Source organism: Ochotona curzoniae, unplaced genomic scaffold (assembly GCF_017591425.1).
Source record: "Ochotona curzoniae isolate NIBS_2020 unplaced genomic scaffold, NIBS_Ocur_1.0 scaffold_3208, whole genome shotgun sequence".
In the NCBI taxonomy this organism is placed as follows: Eukaryota; Metazoa; Chordata; class Mammalia; order Lagomorpha; family Ochotonidae; genus Ochotona; species Ochotona curzoniae.
Genome location: NW_024467106.1, coordinates 23,836,294 through 23,854,828, shown reverse-complemented (window position 1 = coordinate 23,854,828; position 18,535 = coordinate 23,836,294). Strand labels below are relative to the sequence as shown.

At 39.3% G+C, this 18,535-nt stretch overlaps 1 protein-coding gene across 1 annotated transcript in view; it reads right to left on the bottom strand.

Moving 5' to 3' along the window:
- Positions 1-7: 7 nt before the first annotated feature.
- ABCA1 (ATP binding cassette subfamily A member 1) overlaps positions 8-18,535 on the bottom strand; it is a 124,828-nt gene continuing 106,300 nt past the window's right edge. The window contains exons 36-50 of the mRNA XM_040963691.1: positions 18,208-18,377; positions 15,270-15,447; positions 12,827-12,942; positions 12,575-12,719; positions 11,566-11,689; positions 11,039-11,168; positions 10,646-10,766; positions 9,867-9,929; positions 8,734-8,840; positions 7,587-7,728; positions 7,085-7,219; positions 6,068-6,171; positions 5,018-5,110; positions 4,164-4,407; positions 8-3,570 (exon numbers count right to left, since the gene is read on the bottom strand). Coding sequence (XP_040819625.1) covers positions 3,430-3,570; positions 4,164-4,407; positions 5,018-5,110; positions 6,068-6,171; positions 7,085-7,219; positions 7,587-7,728; positions 8,734-8,840; positions 9,867-9,929; positions 10,646-10,766; positions 11,039-11,168; positions 11,566-11,689; positions 12,575-12,719; positions 12,827-12,942; positions 15,270-15,447; positions 18,208-18,377 — 2,013 coding nt within the window. The 3' untranslated portion in view covers positions 8-3,429. The remainder of the gene's footprint in view (positions 3,571-4,163; positions 4,408-5,017; positions 5,111-6,067; positions 6,172-7,084; positions 7,220-7,586; positions 7,729-8,733; positions 8,841-9,866; positions 9,930-10,645; positions 10,767-11,038; positions 11,169-11,565; positions 11,690-12,574; positions 12,720-12,826; positions 12,943-15,269; positions 15,448-18,207; positions 18,378-18,535) is intronic.

The window sequence follows — 18,535 nt, the reverse complement described above, 5'->3', positions numbered from 1 at the left end:
AACTTCATAATCATTAAGTAAAATAAGTTTATTTCAAAATCTTTTCATCTTCACACAGGTTATGCAACATCTTAACTCAATCGTGAAAGTACAAAAAAAAAAAATTAACTAGTAAAGATTTTCAAGACATTTGAATCTTTTCCAAAATCTTTACTTTTCACCCAAATTGCAACCAAGACCTTTCTTCTTTTGTAATGGCTTTGTAGCACAGTGACAGTAGGGGGCACTATGAATGCACAAAAGTAAATTGCAAACACAACTGTCACAGCTTTATTTTGTGACTCATTCACAACATAGAAATATGCATTTTAATACTTTATATAAAGTTATTGACAATACAAATTTTTTTTTCTTTTTAATGAAAACGATTTAACTTAGAAATCTATTGTGAAACTTTGTCTAGTTTTGCAGTTCTCAGATATTCCAGTGCAAAAATAGATCCCATTATAGACAGCATAAAGTGCTTGGAATGAAGGGCCAATAACAGAAAAAGCACAAGAACAGATTCATCCTAGGGCATAAGAAAGGATATTAGCATACCTAACCTAATGGAAATAAGCATTGTATAAAAAGGGACGCAATGATTCTGAAAATAATTAGAGCAATATTACTGCAATAATACGCTATTACTAGTAAGTAGTAACAAAAGTACAAATTAGTATTTCAATATCAAAGTGGTTCAGTATTACATGACACATGGCTCTTTGGAAAGAATTTTACCTGATACATACAACCACAGGAAGAAAACAGACAAATCCCTTTAGTCAGTGATTACAGTGAAAGAATGATGTGCAACAAGTAATGGTCACGAAGTACAGACACTGAAATACAGTAGTTTGAGGTTTTGTTGTTTTTAACAATGAATTGTGCTGGGCATTTATTTATTTACAGAGGACTGGTTTTTCTTTTGTATTTTTTTATCTTCACAGTTAAGTTTTCCAAGGTGTCCAAATGATGCAAGCACAGAAATATGAACACGTCAGAATCTTCGAAACTCACACAGCTGCATTTCCACAGGTAACACATAGACATTTCACTACATCATGTGTATAGTTAAAAATCTCCCCCATAATTAGGCTTACACGGGAAGATTTAAGATTGCCTTTTGGATAGTCTAAAAAAATAACACTATTAATGATGTTGATTTGTAACGACAGATTGTTTCTAACTTCAGAAAAGATCCCTTTAAATTGCACTGAAGTGTTTTATTTTTTCAAAAATATTTTGCTTTAAAAAAGAAAAAGAAGCATGGCCTTCAAGTCAGGATAATTGAAGTGAGGAGTTGCTCGTGGATTTATCGTAATGAAGAATCAGAACGTAATTACAGTGAAATAAAAGAGAACAAATAGAGGTTTGAAAAATATTAAACTAAATTATTTTAGGAATTATGTATCTTTGAAGATGCCATAATATGATCTCAACCCAAAGTTATTGGAAATAATTTTTCATTACTTATCATTTTAGAAAACAACAGTAACATTAATTTCTTAGTTGTTTTTTTCTATCATGTAACATTATATAAATTTAAAAGTATGTAATAGATTGATGTGAACCAGATCTGAAATCTTAAACCTCTAGAGTAAATATATGAATTTTTAAGAAGTTGAAGAAATGTGTGATTTTGCTGAAAGATCACTTGAATTTTGTCAAAAGTAGCTCTCTCATTGTTTTGTCAATACAGATGACAGTAAGTACAAAGTGAAAATATTCTTGAGCATTTTATGACTAAAAAATTAAAGAGTGGATAGGCAAAGTTTGAAAAGTTCTGTCTATGGACACACATACTGTTTTTATTCTTTTCAGTCAGTGACTGAGGAAATCCAAAACTTGAGATTAGTAAGGCTTTAATAGGGTATTTAACATCTCTGCCAAACCATTTGAAAGCACTGAATGTCATAAACACAAGCTGTGCTGTTCAAGTTCCTGTTTTCTCTGAAAGAATTCGTTGTTTGGCCTTGTGACTTACACTTTGACTTTGCATTGTTATTTAAGAAACAATAAAAAATGAAGACTGACCTATCATTTTTCAGTGAGTTCCCCCAACCGCAACAAAGCGACCTATATTTGTGAACCAGTCAGCTGAACACCACATTCCAGGAAACTTGCTGAGTCTTCATTTCTCCCCACCCTAACCATCCATCCATCCCTACGCATTCAGCTAGAGCAACAGCTCAATACGTGACTGATGTGAAGAGTAATCTAATTGATCTTAAAGAAATTCAGACAGAATGCCATGCGACCCTCACCACCACACTGCCTTTTACTCACTAGGGCACTCGCCAGATGACTAATCTACAAACCAGTGAGGCAGTGTGGTCATAATCCCACCATGCCATGTGGGTTTTACAGAGACCATGTGCAGGTTTATCAAGTCACTGTTAGAATTTGAAATTGCCAATAACATTAAAAGTACAAAGTTGGTTTTCTTTTGTCAAAATGCAACACCATCTTTTCATTTTCTAGATTAATTCAAAAAGCGAGAAATAATAACTATCCTTGTGTCAAAAAACCAAGATCTTGTGATGCAGTGTACCGTGTTAGTAGACAATCAGGGTAAGCAGGCACAAGCGTCCTTAGGTTTAAACATCCCTTCACTTTAATCCCCATGCCCTCATTTCAGCAACTTGTAGACCCAGTAGTTTGGCTGCTGATCCATTTCTTGTCAACTGGAATCTAAGAACATTGAAAACAGGACCCTGGAGACCCATGTCTCCAAGGGAAGAATACCCTAATACTGGAACCAAGTTTCCTATGTCCAGAGAACCATATTTTGCATGTTACCAACACCAGAGCAGCTCATCAAAGAGGAGACCAAGCAGGACTTGAGTCACACATGGCACCATTTTGTCACCTGACATTTAATGATGTTAGACTCTGAGCAGAGCAGCTTTCACAATAGTGTGCAGGACACACCATGGTGCTTCAGAGTTTCTGAGCAACTTGGCACTAGTAATTCTGGCACACTCATTGCCAGCAATGGATGTGTCACCGGGAAACCAGTCTCCTGGCATGGCATGGCTTAATGAATGAGGATATGCATGCCTTTTGATTTTGATAATCACTGGCCATGATTACTTGATGAGTTATTGTTGCAACCCTAGTGAGATACACAGGAACAAAAGGAGTATGATTTAAACCCATTTGTCCATTGGGTTTCATACTAGAGTTTCACATAGGTAAAAGGTAATAAACTGTATTCAAGTCTTTTTCACTTGAGAGGCATACAACATAAGCTACAAAGGCACTGCCCCTGTAATGGAATTTTGTTTTCATTGCATTGAATTGCATTGCATTGAATAATATCAGTACAGTATCCAGTTTACTTCTTCCCACAAAATCTTGCAGTTCTTTCTTCTGGAACACTTCACATGGAGCAAAGGAAGATCTGGTTCTTCCTTAATCTCAGTCACTGTGTATGATCAAGATTCTTCATACATAACTTTCTTTCACTTTCTCATCCTGCAGAAAAGATGTGAGAACCGCAACATCTACTACAGTCTGGTTTTTGTGTAATGACAGGTCCTTTAAGTGGTCATCATCACTTTGGTCCTTGGCAAAGTTCACAAATACCTGTTACAAGAAAGGTGGACATTTAGATTCCTCTCAATTTTTTTTCATTATCCTCATTGTGTTCTTCCCTATGCTGAAATTGAGTAGGGTAGGAGAATGCAAATTAACTACAATAGTAGGTATGATGGAGGAAAGAACAGAAGCAATCATCATTTTTAAATTGACCTTCCATATTCCCAATTGCTCAGTCATCTATTTATTCTGCTTTAAACAGTCCTGGTTAAATAAAAGTGGAGGGAAAAAAAACATCTATGGAACATATAACACCAATGTTTGCCACTTTGTTAACTGATTTAAATGGGATGTAGCACCTTGCAAAATTCTTGGCCCATGGTAGATACTCATGGTAGATACTCAGTACTGGTAGTTACAATGGGTATGATTACAATAACGTTCTCAAAAATAACCTGATAAAGCAAATAGCATCATATCTCTTATCAGGTTCAGAGAGGTTTAGTAAGAAACACAGCTAGTAATCATTGATTAGTAATTCAAGCACAGTTAAGTCTAAACTGCTCTCAGACCCATGGCGAGAGTGGTTGGACAGGAATTGTTATTCTGAAAATCAAACCTATTTTGAGGCTTGGGCTTACTTGGTCAAGCGTTGTCTGAGAAACAGAGTAGTCCTCTATGTGGAGTTGCTTTTTGCTCTGGGAGAGGATGCTGAATATCCTGGCTAGAGAAGATAATGAAGATGGAAGCTGGTACTGTAACATGTTCCGGTGCTTCTCTTTTAATACACTCCCAGGAAAGGCAAGTCCAAAGAACTCTTGGACAGGTTTCAGGTCAGGGTTGGATCCTGCTATCCGTACAACTATCGTATAACCATCTCCAAACCTAAAAGGCAAGGGAGAAAACAACCAAATGGAAACTCTCCAGAAAACTTCTCAAAACACTATTTAACCCTGAGAATTCATCTTGTGCCATGGAAAATGGAAATTCCTAATAGGCCCAGGAAAAGGTTTCTTAGGAACAGAACCAGTTATATTGTCTGTGAGATGCCACACGGAGTACTGGTATACGTGAGTTAGTTTACTGCTTACACGGACCCATCCAGCCTGACAGATGTTACAGAGGAACTGAAGCCCCAGACATCAGGCAGAATCCCATGGCACAAAGCTCATGTGCTATGGTCAGGAAATAAACCCATTTGTGATTGACTCAAAGGCTTGGGCTCCCAACTGACATAGACACACTTTTAACTTCATCTATATAACAAAGCTAAGAGGCCAATACCACTAGGTAGCAAACTCTCACAGAGGTTAGGTTATCTGAAAGGCAAAGAGGATATACATGGTAAAATAAAAGTTTGGATGCAGCTCAACCTGACTTCAAGGACCTCAATCTTCTTACTATACTGTTTTCCCCCATTCGTTTCCCTTTATTTTAAAGCCGCAGAAGCCTCACCCTTCCAAGGCACCATCCCCCCCAAAATTATCTTTGTTACCTATTTTTCAGATGTTGGACACTGCCAAGACACCTGAACCTCCCATTGACCATAATCGCCATCCTAGTGCACAGAGCTTCACATTCTTCCATACTGCAAGAAAACAGAGTGAGGTTTTGGGTTTGCATGCTCCTATATTCGTCAGAATAACACCACGACATATGGTATTAAAAAAACAAAAAACAGATCCTCCGCTTCCTAGGGCATAATCACACCCCATCACAAATACATGAAGACACAGGGATGACGCTGTTCACTGCGGTGCTGTTTATGACTGAACAAGCTGGAAACAATCCAAATATCTACCCAAAAAAGAGGACTAATTAAATAAATTATTTAGGTATAACCTAATAAGCACTATCTGACTACAGGAAATGATGACACATTTAAGTTCACAGATTTGGAATAATGCTCTAAGTAAAAAATAGTTTATATACACCGTGCTTGCATTTTAGTTGTAAAAAAAAAATCACACACACAACATTATATAGAACATTATATAGAAAATATTGGGAATATATGGGAAAATATTGCAAATAAACATAGCCCTAATGATAACAGTCATTCTCTCCAAATGATACAAATTCAGGTGATAATTGCTTTAATCTTTCTCTTGCTATATTTTATAATTTTACAAAATCACTGCATATGCAACTGGACAAACTTTAAAAAAATCACACACTAGGGCCTAGCACGGTAGCCTAGTGGCTAAAGTGCTCGCCTTGCATGGACTGGGATCCTAGGTGTGCACCAGGTCATGTCCCGGCTGCTCCATTTCCCATCCAACTCCCTGCTTTCAGTCTGGGAAATCAGTCAAAAATCGCCTAAAGCCCTAGGACCCCACACCCACGTGGGAGACCCAGAATAAGCTCCTGACTCCTGGCTTTGGATCAGATCAGCTCTGGTTGTTGTACCACTTAGGCAGTAAACCAGCAGATGGAAGATCTTTCTCTGTCTCTCCTCTCTGTAAATCTGACTTTCCAATAAAAATAAAAAATGTTTTTTAAAAATGACATACTGCAGAAGACATGCCAAGACTTTACTACAAACCTATGAGATGTAAGCACCACTGATCGTCCCTCCTTGACAACACTTAGGGCACAATTCCACAGGAATCGCCGGGCTTTAGGATCCATGCCTGTGGTTGGTTCATCCTGTAATCAGAAGAAAGTAAGTCTGAACTATTTGCTGGAGAAAACATGAAAGATACTTCTGCCTTTTAGATGCAGAAGCAAACTTAAAATAGCCTGCACTCTGTAGCTAGTTGCTTCTTAATGGACAGAAATGCCAGAATAATTTTCAAACTCATTTATAATAAGGCCAATTTTGTAAATGAAACAGGAAACTCAAGTATCCCGAGTAATTTCTTATAAAATTACGCAAATTTCTCCAAGGTATTAGGAGGGTGGAAAGCACTAGTTGCAGTCATCTTTCCATGACTTATAATAAGTATATGTAAAGATGCTTTCTATCTGAAACATCTATCAGTCAGTATAGGGTTTGGGTAATATTTTTTTTTCTGTTCTAGCTCAGTCCAGTTTACTCCATCATACTTACATCTTACTTGCTACTCTAACAAATTCCAGACTCACATGGCTTGTATAACATTAAAGCCTCAGCCACTGTTACAACGACAATGCCTTTCTCTACAGAAAAAAAAGTGTCAAGAGCCACTGCCTGTGTTTCCATCCCCATCTGCGTAAAGAATTACCACCCATTTGCCACCTTAGCACATGTCCACACTCCATCTTCAGTGCATAAAAATAGGCAGAAAGAATGACCCAGGAAATATCAGCTCACACCTCCAGCCTCATCAACAACTTGGCTAGGGTTCTCCTAAGGTAGTGGAGAGTCTGGGGGCTTCTGAGAGCACAGCAGGGCCACTACCACGTGTGCTGAGGGAGAAGTTTCCCTTTGCTCCTCCAAGAATGATCTAATCCTGGTAGGGAACATGTCATTGGTCAGCTAGGAATGCAACAGCCTCAGACAAACAGGACCTTAGAAAATAAATTAGAATGTTTTCCACTCAGGCCAGAACAAGAATTTTCCATCCACAGCTGCACTCACCAGGAACACCACGGGAGGCCCACCAATCAAAGCCATGGCTGTTGAGAGCTTGCGTTTGTTGCCCCCGCTATAGTTACCGGCATATTTTTCTCCATATTTCACAAGGCCCAGCTTCCGAATTGCCCACTCTCCAACCTAGAACAACAACAAAATCACCTTATTGTTTGTCTGGTTTGGTCATTTGTCCATGCTTCTTACACTTAAATCTGATGGTTCTTTGACTGAGGAAGACTAGGTTCTATAATCATGACCTGGAAGCTGCTGAGGTGCCGAAAGCAGAGAAAGGATTGGTGGGAGCATCCATCCATCCCTGCCCCGCAGAACACACACACTCATCCAACCCTTGCACCACCACCCTGAAATCAGGTACAAAAATCCATCATTTTATGCTTCTAGCTCCACAAGAAAAAGCATCCTGAAGTCAATGTTATGTGTAAAAAAGCCATATGCGATACTGTCAGATTGCCAGAGAGGCAGGCTGGCCTTCTGGTGCCCACAGTACCTTGCCAACTTCTTTCTCTGGGACTCCTCTCAAGAGGGCAAAGAACTCCACATGCTCTCTTCCAGTCAGCAACTCCGTTATGGCATCAAACTGAGGGCAGTAGCCCATGTTCTGATGTACTTCATGGATATTTGATAAGATACTGCAAAAGGAAACAAAACTAGTCAAGTCTTAAGTATTTAGAGATACTCTGATCAGAGATCGGGCCCATTCCTATAGAGGACACTGTGCGTAGCAAGGGGCGGTATACCTACTGCTGCTTGAAAGAATGGTCTTTCTGCCCTAAGTCACCAACTCTTCCTAAAAGTCTGTTCTTCCTTCTGTTCTGCCCTGTCCTTGCACCTGGCTTTCCCAAACCTCCATCTGCAAGTCCAGTCCTATTTCAAAATTCCTGAGTGCAATGCAACATCGCCTAACGGGTCTCCAAACTCAAGCTGCTTAATGACCTATGCAGAAAATGGCCAATTGGTGGCTTCATCAACTGGTATACTCTTTACAGAGGGCAATTTGGTAGCTGTATACCTTTTACTGTGTAGGAATTTTCCCAGAGCAAATAATAAAAAAGTTTTACAAGTACATATTCCCATAATGAAATATGGAAACCAATAAATATCTACCATTAATAGAGAATTAGGTAAATAAATTGTAACCGTATTATGCAGCAGGATTTTAGGTAGCAACGTAAAATCTGTGTCTTAGGATATGTAACCCATTAGGAAATATTCATAATATACTCATTAAAAATAAAAACTAATTTTGAAGTCTATATACAGCAAGATCTAAATTTATGATACATTTATATGAGTATATTAAGATACATTTGGGCTGTCCTAAAACCAGGTTGTAGTGATGGTTTTACAATTCTATGAATTTATTAAAATTTACTGTGCTCTTAAAACAAGTAAATTACACAGTGTGTGCATTCAACCCAAATAAAGCTATTTAAAAAATAAAGTGTGACTGAAAAAAATGTAAACAGCAACTATCTTGAGGTCTGGAAATTATGAGCAATTTTTATGTTCTTAATATTTTACTATCATTTTAACATCTTTATTAACTTTACATAGTACTTATATAATCAGAAAATAATTATGTTTGAATAAGATTTTTTAAAACTTGATAAAATCCAGGCCACGTCTTTTCTCACCTATTTTTGTTAAGGAAAGCATCTCCTCTGGTGACAGTGGTGTCTCCAGTTAGCATCTTGAAAGTGGAAGATTTCCCAGCTCCATTTACACCCAGAAGCCCAAAGCACTGGAAAAGAAATATAGGGTAAATTGTGTGGAGTATAATATGAATGTCTCTTAAGATAGCCACTTCAGCTTGGTTTTTATGACAAGATCCTAAAGCATTAATCTCTTTTTAGTAGTTACTTAATTATTTGAAAGGCAAAATCAGAGAGAAAGAGAGATTCCATCCACTTGTTCTCTCCCCAAATATCCACAAAGGCCAGAACTGGGCTTGTCCAAAGTCAGGTGTCCCTACAGACCTCCCACCTTGGGGCAGGCGCTCAAGCACTTAGGACATCCTCCAGTACATATTCTGGGACATCGACAGGGAGCTGGAGTGGAAGTGGCACAGCCAGGAGTGGAACCAGTGCCCATGTGGGATGTTGGCAAAACAGAAAGCAGTTTTACTGCTGCTGCGCAACAGTGCTAGCCCTCAAAACATAATTCTAAGTAGCAATGAACAGTCAAATAAGTTCTTGGTTTTAAGGCATCATAAGAATGAGTACTTCGAGAAATACAGACAATTGTATTTCAAAAATAAGTGTATTTTTTGTGTAGAAAAATTCTGAAATCCCTACCTAGTTTTCTCATAATATGCATTCTCCATGAACATTTAAGAAATTACCTTTACAGATTGTTGAATGTATTTTATAAGAGTGCCATTTTAAATTTGGGCATATTTCTAAATATTATTTGAGTTTTCAAGTTGAAGCCAAAGCTAACATGTGAAAGACAGTAATGAAGGCCATCTAGTCAAATTGGCCACAGAGGATATAGGAACACAAACAGAAATGAAACAGAAAAGAAAAATTTTGAGTTCATCATTCACTCAAATGGATCACAAAGAACATTTTTGATGTGTGTGCTTAAATATTGCCTGAGATTATCCAAAATCATTCTCTTTTTTGACATCGGTGTCTACATCCTCTCCATGACTGATAGCTTCCCACTTTTAAAAGCCATTTGCAGCCCTTACAGACATGGATGCTTGATTGGGTAGACAGAACCTGATTTATCTCGGATCTACACAATGCAAATGAAGCATCTGTACCTCGCCAGGAGGAATGCCAACACAAATCCTGTCCACAGCAGGCTTCCTCTTCCTTCTATAGATCTGCAATAAACAAGACGTGAAACTGCATGAGCTCTGCCCAGCAACTGTGGAAGCAGAATGATAACCCAAACACCACAGATCGTTCAAAGAAACTAACAAACATATTTGATATGCTAAGAGTGTTGGACTGATCTCTATCCAAATGGCTTCTGACTGACTCTGAAACACCATTCCATTCATTGCTTAATCTAGAATAAGTTATGTTTTAAATACTGTATATTTAATATACAGATTTGTACATATTTTGAAAACTAAATTCTAGAGGGTAGAAATTTATAAAGACTGCAAATGTCACACATTTTAAAGTATGTACAATACATATAAAAAGTAAAATACTATAATTTTGATATCTAGAGACTAAAAGTTGCCATCCTTCTGAGCAATGTAAATGTGCCAGCTTTTCTGACAATGAAACTTTAATTTATTCAGCCAACCTTAGCTTTAACTAGATATACAACATTATTGTGTTTTGATAGTCAACCATTGGAAATGCAGAACATTCATACTCAAGAACAAGAAATAACACTACAAAAGTATTATCAGCATGATTTATTTAATTAAGAAATCTCCATGGTATGCTTTACATTAAGTTGACAAAAGCTTGGTGTAAATATAGATGCACCTTATGATTTTTTTTTTGTCCTGTAAAAATGCTAATTTCCCAAAAAGAAAGCTGAAATGACTGAAAACTCTTAAAATAGGCCACACCATCTTACCTTTGTCAGCTCTTTGATTTCCAAGATGTCATTTTGTCCTCCACCATCTAGAATTCTTTGTCTTTCTCGCCTCACATCTTCATCCTCATCATTTAGAGGAGGAAGCTTTGCATTTACAGGTCTTGGGGTGGGATGGGGTGGGGGGGAAATCACAAATAATTAATCTTTCAAACTATGTTTTAAGACCACTATCCAAGTCTCTATAATGGTCCTATAAAAATTATTTGCCACAATGTTCAGAATCAGCCGTGCTGGGCCTTGGGAGATGCTGACGTTAGGAACACCAGTTTGATAACACACTGAGTTCCACTCAGGCATCTCTGCTGAGTGTCTCTCCGCACTACTGCTTTGTAACCCTCCACCAAGTGTTCCACGAGCTCTCGCTAAACTCACCTGGGTCTGATGAAGAATCTGTACTGGATGAGAACGGTAATGAGGAAAAACACCACCCCTTCCACAGCCATAGCGAAGAGGTTGCGTCCCACCAAGTCCCAGGAGAGTGGTGACACAAAGCGATTCTCCCCTGCAAGACACAAAGGAGAGATCTTCCTTCTTATCTTTGGCTATCAAAGCGATGGATTAACTTTTCCAGTGATCCCAACAAACCCAGCCCTTGGCACTAGGCAGAGGGACCAAGAGAATCCCAGTGTTTTCCACATCTCCAAAATTGCCCTTCCGCTTATCCCAGGGCTATCAGAGGAACAGAGACATGACACAATCAGTTGTGTCGGCACAAGCTCAGTGTGTGAGGAACAGGGAGCAGAAGGGAGAGGGTGGTGAACAGGACAAGAGGTAGGGGAGGGTGTTGAGGAATAGCTTATGTCTATTTGCCAGCCTCTTTCCCAAACAAATGCCAAAACACTAGAGCCAACAGAAACTTCCATCTCTGTTGTACCATCTCGTAGCACTGCTTCACTCACCAAACCTTTCCAGGGCATCAGCCATGGCCTGGTTTTTCACCATGTCAATGAGCCCTCGTCCCAGGCAAAAATGTGGGAATATCAAAAACACAGACTTCAGGATATCATTGATGTTATTCAGCTTCTGAAAAAATGAGAGAGAAGAGAAACAAGATGTCACTCATGGTTTATACTAAAACCTTATCAAAGTCTGAAAGATAGCAGCGATGGGGTTTGGTTGGGGCATACCGAAATCTGATTCCCATGGACTAACCTAGACCTTTGAATTCAGATACCAATAAATCCAGCTACATAGATAATTATATATAACATAATGGAATTCTGTTCTTTAGAAAATTTGGAACTGATGCTATAAGTATAGAAAATAATGAGGTTTCAGAATATGCTTAGATTTCATCAGAATCAAATCCATAAACAAAATATTTGCTAATATTTTAAAGGTCAATTGCTTGTGTCTGAATCAATATTTGAATATATGTTGGATTTTTTAAAATTCTTTTCAACTACTCAAAACATATTAGGAACCCACAACGTAACAGTGGCTAAAGATCCAGCAACTGAACAAAAGGCTATGTTCTGGATGCACTATATAAAGCAGAGGAAAGGCAAATTTCACTAAGTAACAGTCTCTACTGTGAAGGAGAAAAACACGAAAACAAGAAATTACCACATCACTAGACCTGGCTTATAACAGAGGTAGGAACTGAAGGTTCCGAAAGCAGAGGGAAGAAATGCCCATAGTGCAGACCAGGAAAGCTTCATATTGAAGCTGAATCATGGATAGGGAAAATACAATTAGACCATGGAAACTGGTTATTTCAAGGGAATGGTGAGTGTAAGGGATAATTCAGCTAAAGGATATCTGTGCAATGTACCGTGTGGAAAAAGGACAGAGTGGTCAGTGGTGTCCGTGCCACTGACAACTGGGATAGGATCAGCATAAAACGCTCTGCTCTGACTCTCAGAGACCCTCGTATCCCAGCAGGAGTGCCCCTTCTGCAGAACTCACATTGTTGGTGAAGAGCTCCAGAACAAAAGTGGCCACACTGCCGTTGATGCCAATGAAAAGGTTCACACTGGTGAGTACCACGTAGGCTGTGCTGGGGATCTTAAACACGAAGGAAGCCGGGTACATGAGAGGTGTGATTGACCACCTGGTGAGGCACAGAGACATATGTCACCGGTAGTCCCTAACCTCCCCTGTCATTGGGCACTGAATGCTTTGTCCACTTTGAGATTCCCCCACGCAGAGGTATCTTACCCATAGAGCAACAGTAGAAGGGCTAGAACGGGCAGGTTGGTGGAGGACACATAGGACTTCTGCTGGAAGCAGATGAAGATGATGACGACCAATGTCGCAGGGACCACATAATTGCACTGAAAGTGAAAATAAGAAAATATGGCTTACGTTGAGTCAAACATACTCAACACATCCCAAGTCACCAACATCAGATGAGAAAGGGCAGATGAACACATTGGAGAATAACTTTGAATTAATGAAGCCACTTAAACTATTAATCAAGGTACTGGACAACACATTTTGACAAGCATTTCACCCTTGGCTGATTTTATAAACTGCGTGCCCTTTCTGTCTTTTTCACCACTAAGCCAAGGTGTCACGCTCAGTAAACCTACTGAACGATGGATTCCCAGAGTAATTTCAATTTCACAAGCAGCAAATAAGCTTCCATTAGTCTTCCTGAAGATAATTGTGTCTGTTTCATCATTAATGCTATATTACAGTCTGCCCAAGTTCAATCTCACATGTAATCCATTTATGAGGTAAACACTCATAACATGAATGTCAGAATTGTTTCATCACACTGAGAATAATTTTAAAGTCTGCCCTGATATTGCATCAAACATTAAAATACAGAAATAGACTTGACCAAAGGATAATTATGAGAATTCATAGCTGACAAAGCAAATCACAAACAAGGAGGTGACAGGAGGTTTGTCAGCTGATAAAAGAATTGCAGCCTCAGGCGGCACCTCCCTACTCAACATGTTTACCACCCTACTCACCCATGAACCAGCTCCATCCTACTCAACATGTTTATCAACAACTTACATAAAGATGCACACTTAGAAAATTTCAGAGGCTCTAAATCCAAGAAGGACAGATGATACACAAAAATTTACGTGAGGTCCTGAGGTTAAGATCTTGATCTTTCATATGAACCCCTTACCCTTACAGCTAATATGGTCAGGCACATAGAGAACGCTGCGTATATGTTTAATAGAGAGGATAAATACTTGGTTTAGGTAAAACACAGCAAAGCAGATGGACACTGAATAACATGAGGCCTGCCAGGAATGATGTAAAATTTTGGTTCAAAACAATCCTATTGCATTAGTGTAGAATTAAAGGAATCCAATGTAACAAGAATTCATGTAAAAAGGAGGCTTCAGTTCACTACCAAGTTGCTAATAAGACAATGTCATTTTCAAAATGCAGTACCCTTAGATTGTAGTAGTGGGCATACAGGATAAAGATCAACTCCCTCTAGATGCATACCCATTCAGACCACAGCCTGAACACAAGGTTAATTATGATCTTTGCTTTTCAAAAGGGACATTTACAATATGGAGACTAATCATAAAAGGGCAATCAGATAAGAACAGTAGCAAGTTGGCTTGGCTTGGGATACTCAGCACAGACATTGTGGTCAGCTCCACCATTACATTTGCACAGAGCTTTAGAGATTACAAAGTGCGTTTCCATATTTCACCTCATCCAGAGAAAATTTAGAACTGTGAGTTATGTTTACATATTGGAACGGCTGTCCAGTGGGAGAAGAATTAGATTTGTTCTATGTGGTTTAGGATTAATGGAAATCACGAAGATATATATCAAATAATTCCGCTTTATAAAAATTAGAACTTTGGATTGCTTTGACATCCTCCATATTGATTCAAACAGCAGCAATGTATTACAGTTAGCACAAAAAGCATATTTGCAATGGCTAGGTAAGCTGCTGGTAAAAGCATATAGTTTCACATGACAGATTGCTTTCCTCATAAGAAAATTAAAACCCTGACTCTGGAGGTTAAAACACTTCAGCTGCATTAGCAGCACGAACATGGGGTTGTGATAGGGTCCTCGCATTTCTACATTTCTGGGGGAAGTTCTCACATGGGACATGATGTGACAGTGGTATCATCTGTCAGTGCGGACAGATGTTTCCTCTAATGTGAAATCAGCTCTGTAAGCAGTGCTGTGCTTAGTGTCCCAGAGGTGTACTCTGCCTGTACCTTTTCCTTGTACATAAAATGTTTAGTGAGAGCACTGTGCCTCAGCGGGTTAATCCTATGCTCAGGATGCCTCCAGCTCCCATCACACTGCCAGTTGGGATCCCAGTTCCAACTACTCTACCTCCAATCCAGCTTACTGCTAATGTGTCCTCGGAGGCAGCAGAAAACGGTCAATGTTTGGGCTCCTGCCACTCACATGAAGACTAGGATGCAGTTCTGGGCTTCTGACTTTGTGAACTGGTGGATAGGAGACATCTCTCATTCTCTCACTCTCACTCTTGCTGTGTGTGTGTGTGTGTGTTGCTCTTTCAAGCACATTAAAACAAATATACATTAAAATAATAAAGCTTTAGACCAGCTGGTACACTTCCTGGTGACAGCCTTCCTTATCCATATGTGTCATTGCCTTGATGGGGATTCATAAAGAGGCCACAGGCTTGTGTCCTTACCATATCCCAGACAAAATTGGACAGCCAGTAGATGACAGGCTTCACTCCACTGATGAACTGCAGGTGTTTTGCTTTGCTAACCCGCTCCTGGATGAGGAACACAACAAAGCTGGCCGGGACGAAGGACATTGCAAAGATGACACAGATGGACACGAGGACATCCACTGATGTGGTCATCCTGAAAAAAAAAAACAAAGCTCATGATAAATCTACAGCCAAGGCACAGCCCAGACAAAAGCACCTGTCCATTTAATACATTTTGTTCAGTGTTAAGTAGAATCTTTTTCAAATTAAACAAAAGACAATTCAAATACAAAAGTGATTTACACTGAGGTCAGAAAGAGGGTCCACTGCCATAATGAAACCACTGAAGGAAGTCTGAAACTGTCTAATGTGTTCAAATAGATCCAGTGATCCTGGCCTTATGGATGCAGCAAGTTAGGAAATTCTCTCTCTCTCTCTCTTTCTCTCTCTCTCTCTCTCTCTCACACACACACACACACACACACACACACACACACACACACGTAAGCACAGATACGACTGGTGTGGTTTGAAAACTAAAGAAGGAACAAGTATTACTATAAAGCTACTGTTATCAAGCTAAAACTCTCTGGCTATAAATAAATTGAAAACCAAAATATATCAATCTAACACAGAAAAACTCTACAAGATTCTTTTTACAAGAAAACCTTAGAGTGCTATGCTAATACTCTATTGAAGTTAAATAAAAACACAAATTGCCACGCAGGATACAAAGAAAAGGAATCTTTCGGAATGAAACTCTATGGGGTGCGGGCTTGGTAATTTGCAAGAACTGTTGCATTCATAAGCATTTATCTAGAAATCTGGAGGCCACAATCTAACTTCAAAAGCTATACATTTCTAAAAAAATGTTTTCTTATTGTTGAGGAAGTCTGTGATTCTCTTTTTCTCCACATGGTTCTTTGCCTGGTTTTCACCAAGAAAGAGGAGCAAAGAAAATGAGAGAATCACAGCAGATTAAGCTGTTTGAGTCTACCCCATTCACAAAAACCCATTGTCTGATCTCTCCTGGGTCCTTGGAGATTCATCACCAGTTGGCAGAGAAGGGCTCTTTGGCCCCTGTCTACCTAGCCAGGAGTCTATCTCTGTAGGTATCCACCCTTTAAAGCCGTAACCCTAACTGCCATTAACGAGAGACAGTAATGACTGCTCCTGCTGGTTCAAGCTGAAGATGGCAATAAGACAGGCTCCCCCAGTGGACTCTTCAGGGACCCCCAGTGAAAGGCCTGCACTCATGGTTCTAATGGATAGGACCACCTGGGCTTTGACAGCTTCTAGACAGGAAAACAAGTTTTACAGGGAGATTGAGTATACAGAGCTTAAATATAAGCAATGTCATAAAAATGCAAAGAGAGCCTATAAGAGGAAAAGTCCATATTCTAAAGAGTCCTAAAGAGGGCAAGGGACTTCTAAGAGAATGACATTATGAGAATGTCATTGTCTTTTTAGAATCTAGATGTCCTACATCTCTGGTAAGACATATTAATTCAAAAGTAATATGCCTCATTTAATAATGTACATGTTCTGCTTGTTGAATAACAAGGGTGTTTAATGACCAATGACTTTGCAAGTTAACAGAACCCAATGTATTTGTAGAATATATATTTATTGATTTGAAATTCAAGGAGAGAGAGAAAGACAGAATCTTCCATCTACGGTTCATGGTCACAGTGGCAGGGTTGGGTCAGGCCAAAGTCAGGAGCCAGGATGTTCATCTGGAATCCCACATGACTAGCTGGAGCATGAACACTTGGGCCATCATCTGCTGATTCTCCCAGGACACCAGCAGAGAGCTGGACCAAAACTGGAGCAGCCAAGACCTGAGCCAATGCCAGTACAGGATGCCAGTGTTGCAGACAATGGCTTTACCTTGCATACAATGCTAGTTACATAACCCAGTGAATTAACTAAATTTTGTTGAGCAGTACCTCTAATGTGTCTTATGATACTTGTTGAACTATAAGAATGAGATTTAAGATGGTTCTCTCTGGGGCTGGCACAGTGGGGTAGTAAACTAATCCTCTGCCTGCACAGAGATCAGTTCCAGTGCAGGCTGCTCAGTTTTTCATACACTTCCCTGCTAAAGGCCTGGAAGACAGCAGGGCATGCCACAAGGCAGGTAGAGACCTGAAAGAAGCTGCTGGCTCCAAGACCCCAAACCAGTCAAGCTCTGGACATCTCCAACAGATGGAGGTTATCGCTCTTTCCCCCTCTCTCTGTAATTCCAACTTTCAAGCAAAATAAATAAATCTTTTAAAAAATAAGATTGTTTTTTACAAGGTAGAGATATCAACAGCCAAAAGAAGTCTTGGTGATATAATGACCCCTTCTTTGTCTTTCTAAGTGGACACTGTCATGGGCATAAGGAGATATTTGTAAGCCCTACCTGTGTTTCATAGAGTTGATGGATTAAAGCCATGTAATCATACCATTGGTTGAGCTAATCCGCTGAACAAAATCCAAAGACTATACACACATATTCATAGTCACATGCACACACTTAATTCAGAAATTAAACACACATGGTAATGAAAGCATGTTGGGAATTTAAAACTGTGGTTTCTTTTAAAAAATCATTCATAAATAGTTATTAAAGCTGATGTTAATGGTGAGTTCAACTGTTTTCAGGTTTTATTGATCATTTTAACCTGGTTTATAGGAAATCAGCAATAGTAATAATCTTCATATATCTGTGTCATTTTCTGTTAAGGAGCCCAAACAGCCAATCCATGAACTGATCATTTTCTGGCCAGAGTCTGAATCCACCGTGATGTGTCATCACCGTCTCCCAAAGTGCTACACTTCAGCCAGCTTTCCATTCCTTGCCCCACTTCATGATCAATCCAACACCCTTCTCTCCTCACTGAGTCCATTCAGGTAGAGCTGTACTTACAGAGCCACTTCTGAGAGCTGCTGCTTGGTAAGATTTAGGGGGTGATTGAAAGCAGTAATTCCATAACGGGTAGGATTCTCTCCCTTCTGCAGGTTGGCCCGGAGAATGGCATTGTTGATGACATTCAGGAAAGAGCTAATGGCATGCCAGCCTTTGTTATTAAACCACACCTGAAATAAAACATATTGGATACAAGGTAAAATCTCCAAACCCTGATCTTAGTCATAAAAGCCCACACACAAATATGCACCTAAACCACAGAAAAGTTGAGGCCCAATTCCCTTTAAGCCCTGATATCAATATCACATGCCTGAAATACAAGAGAGGT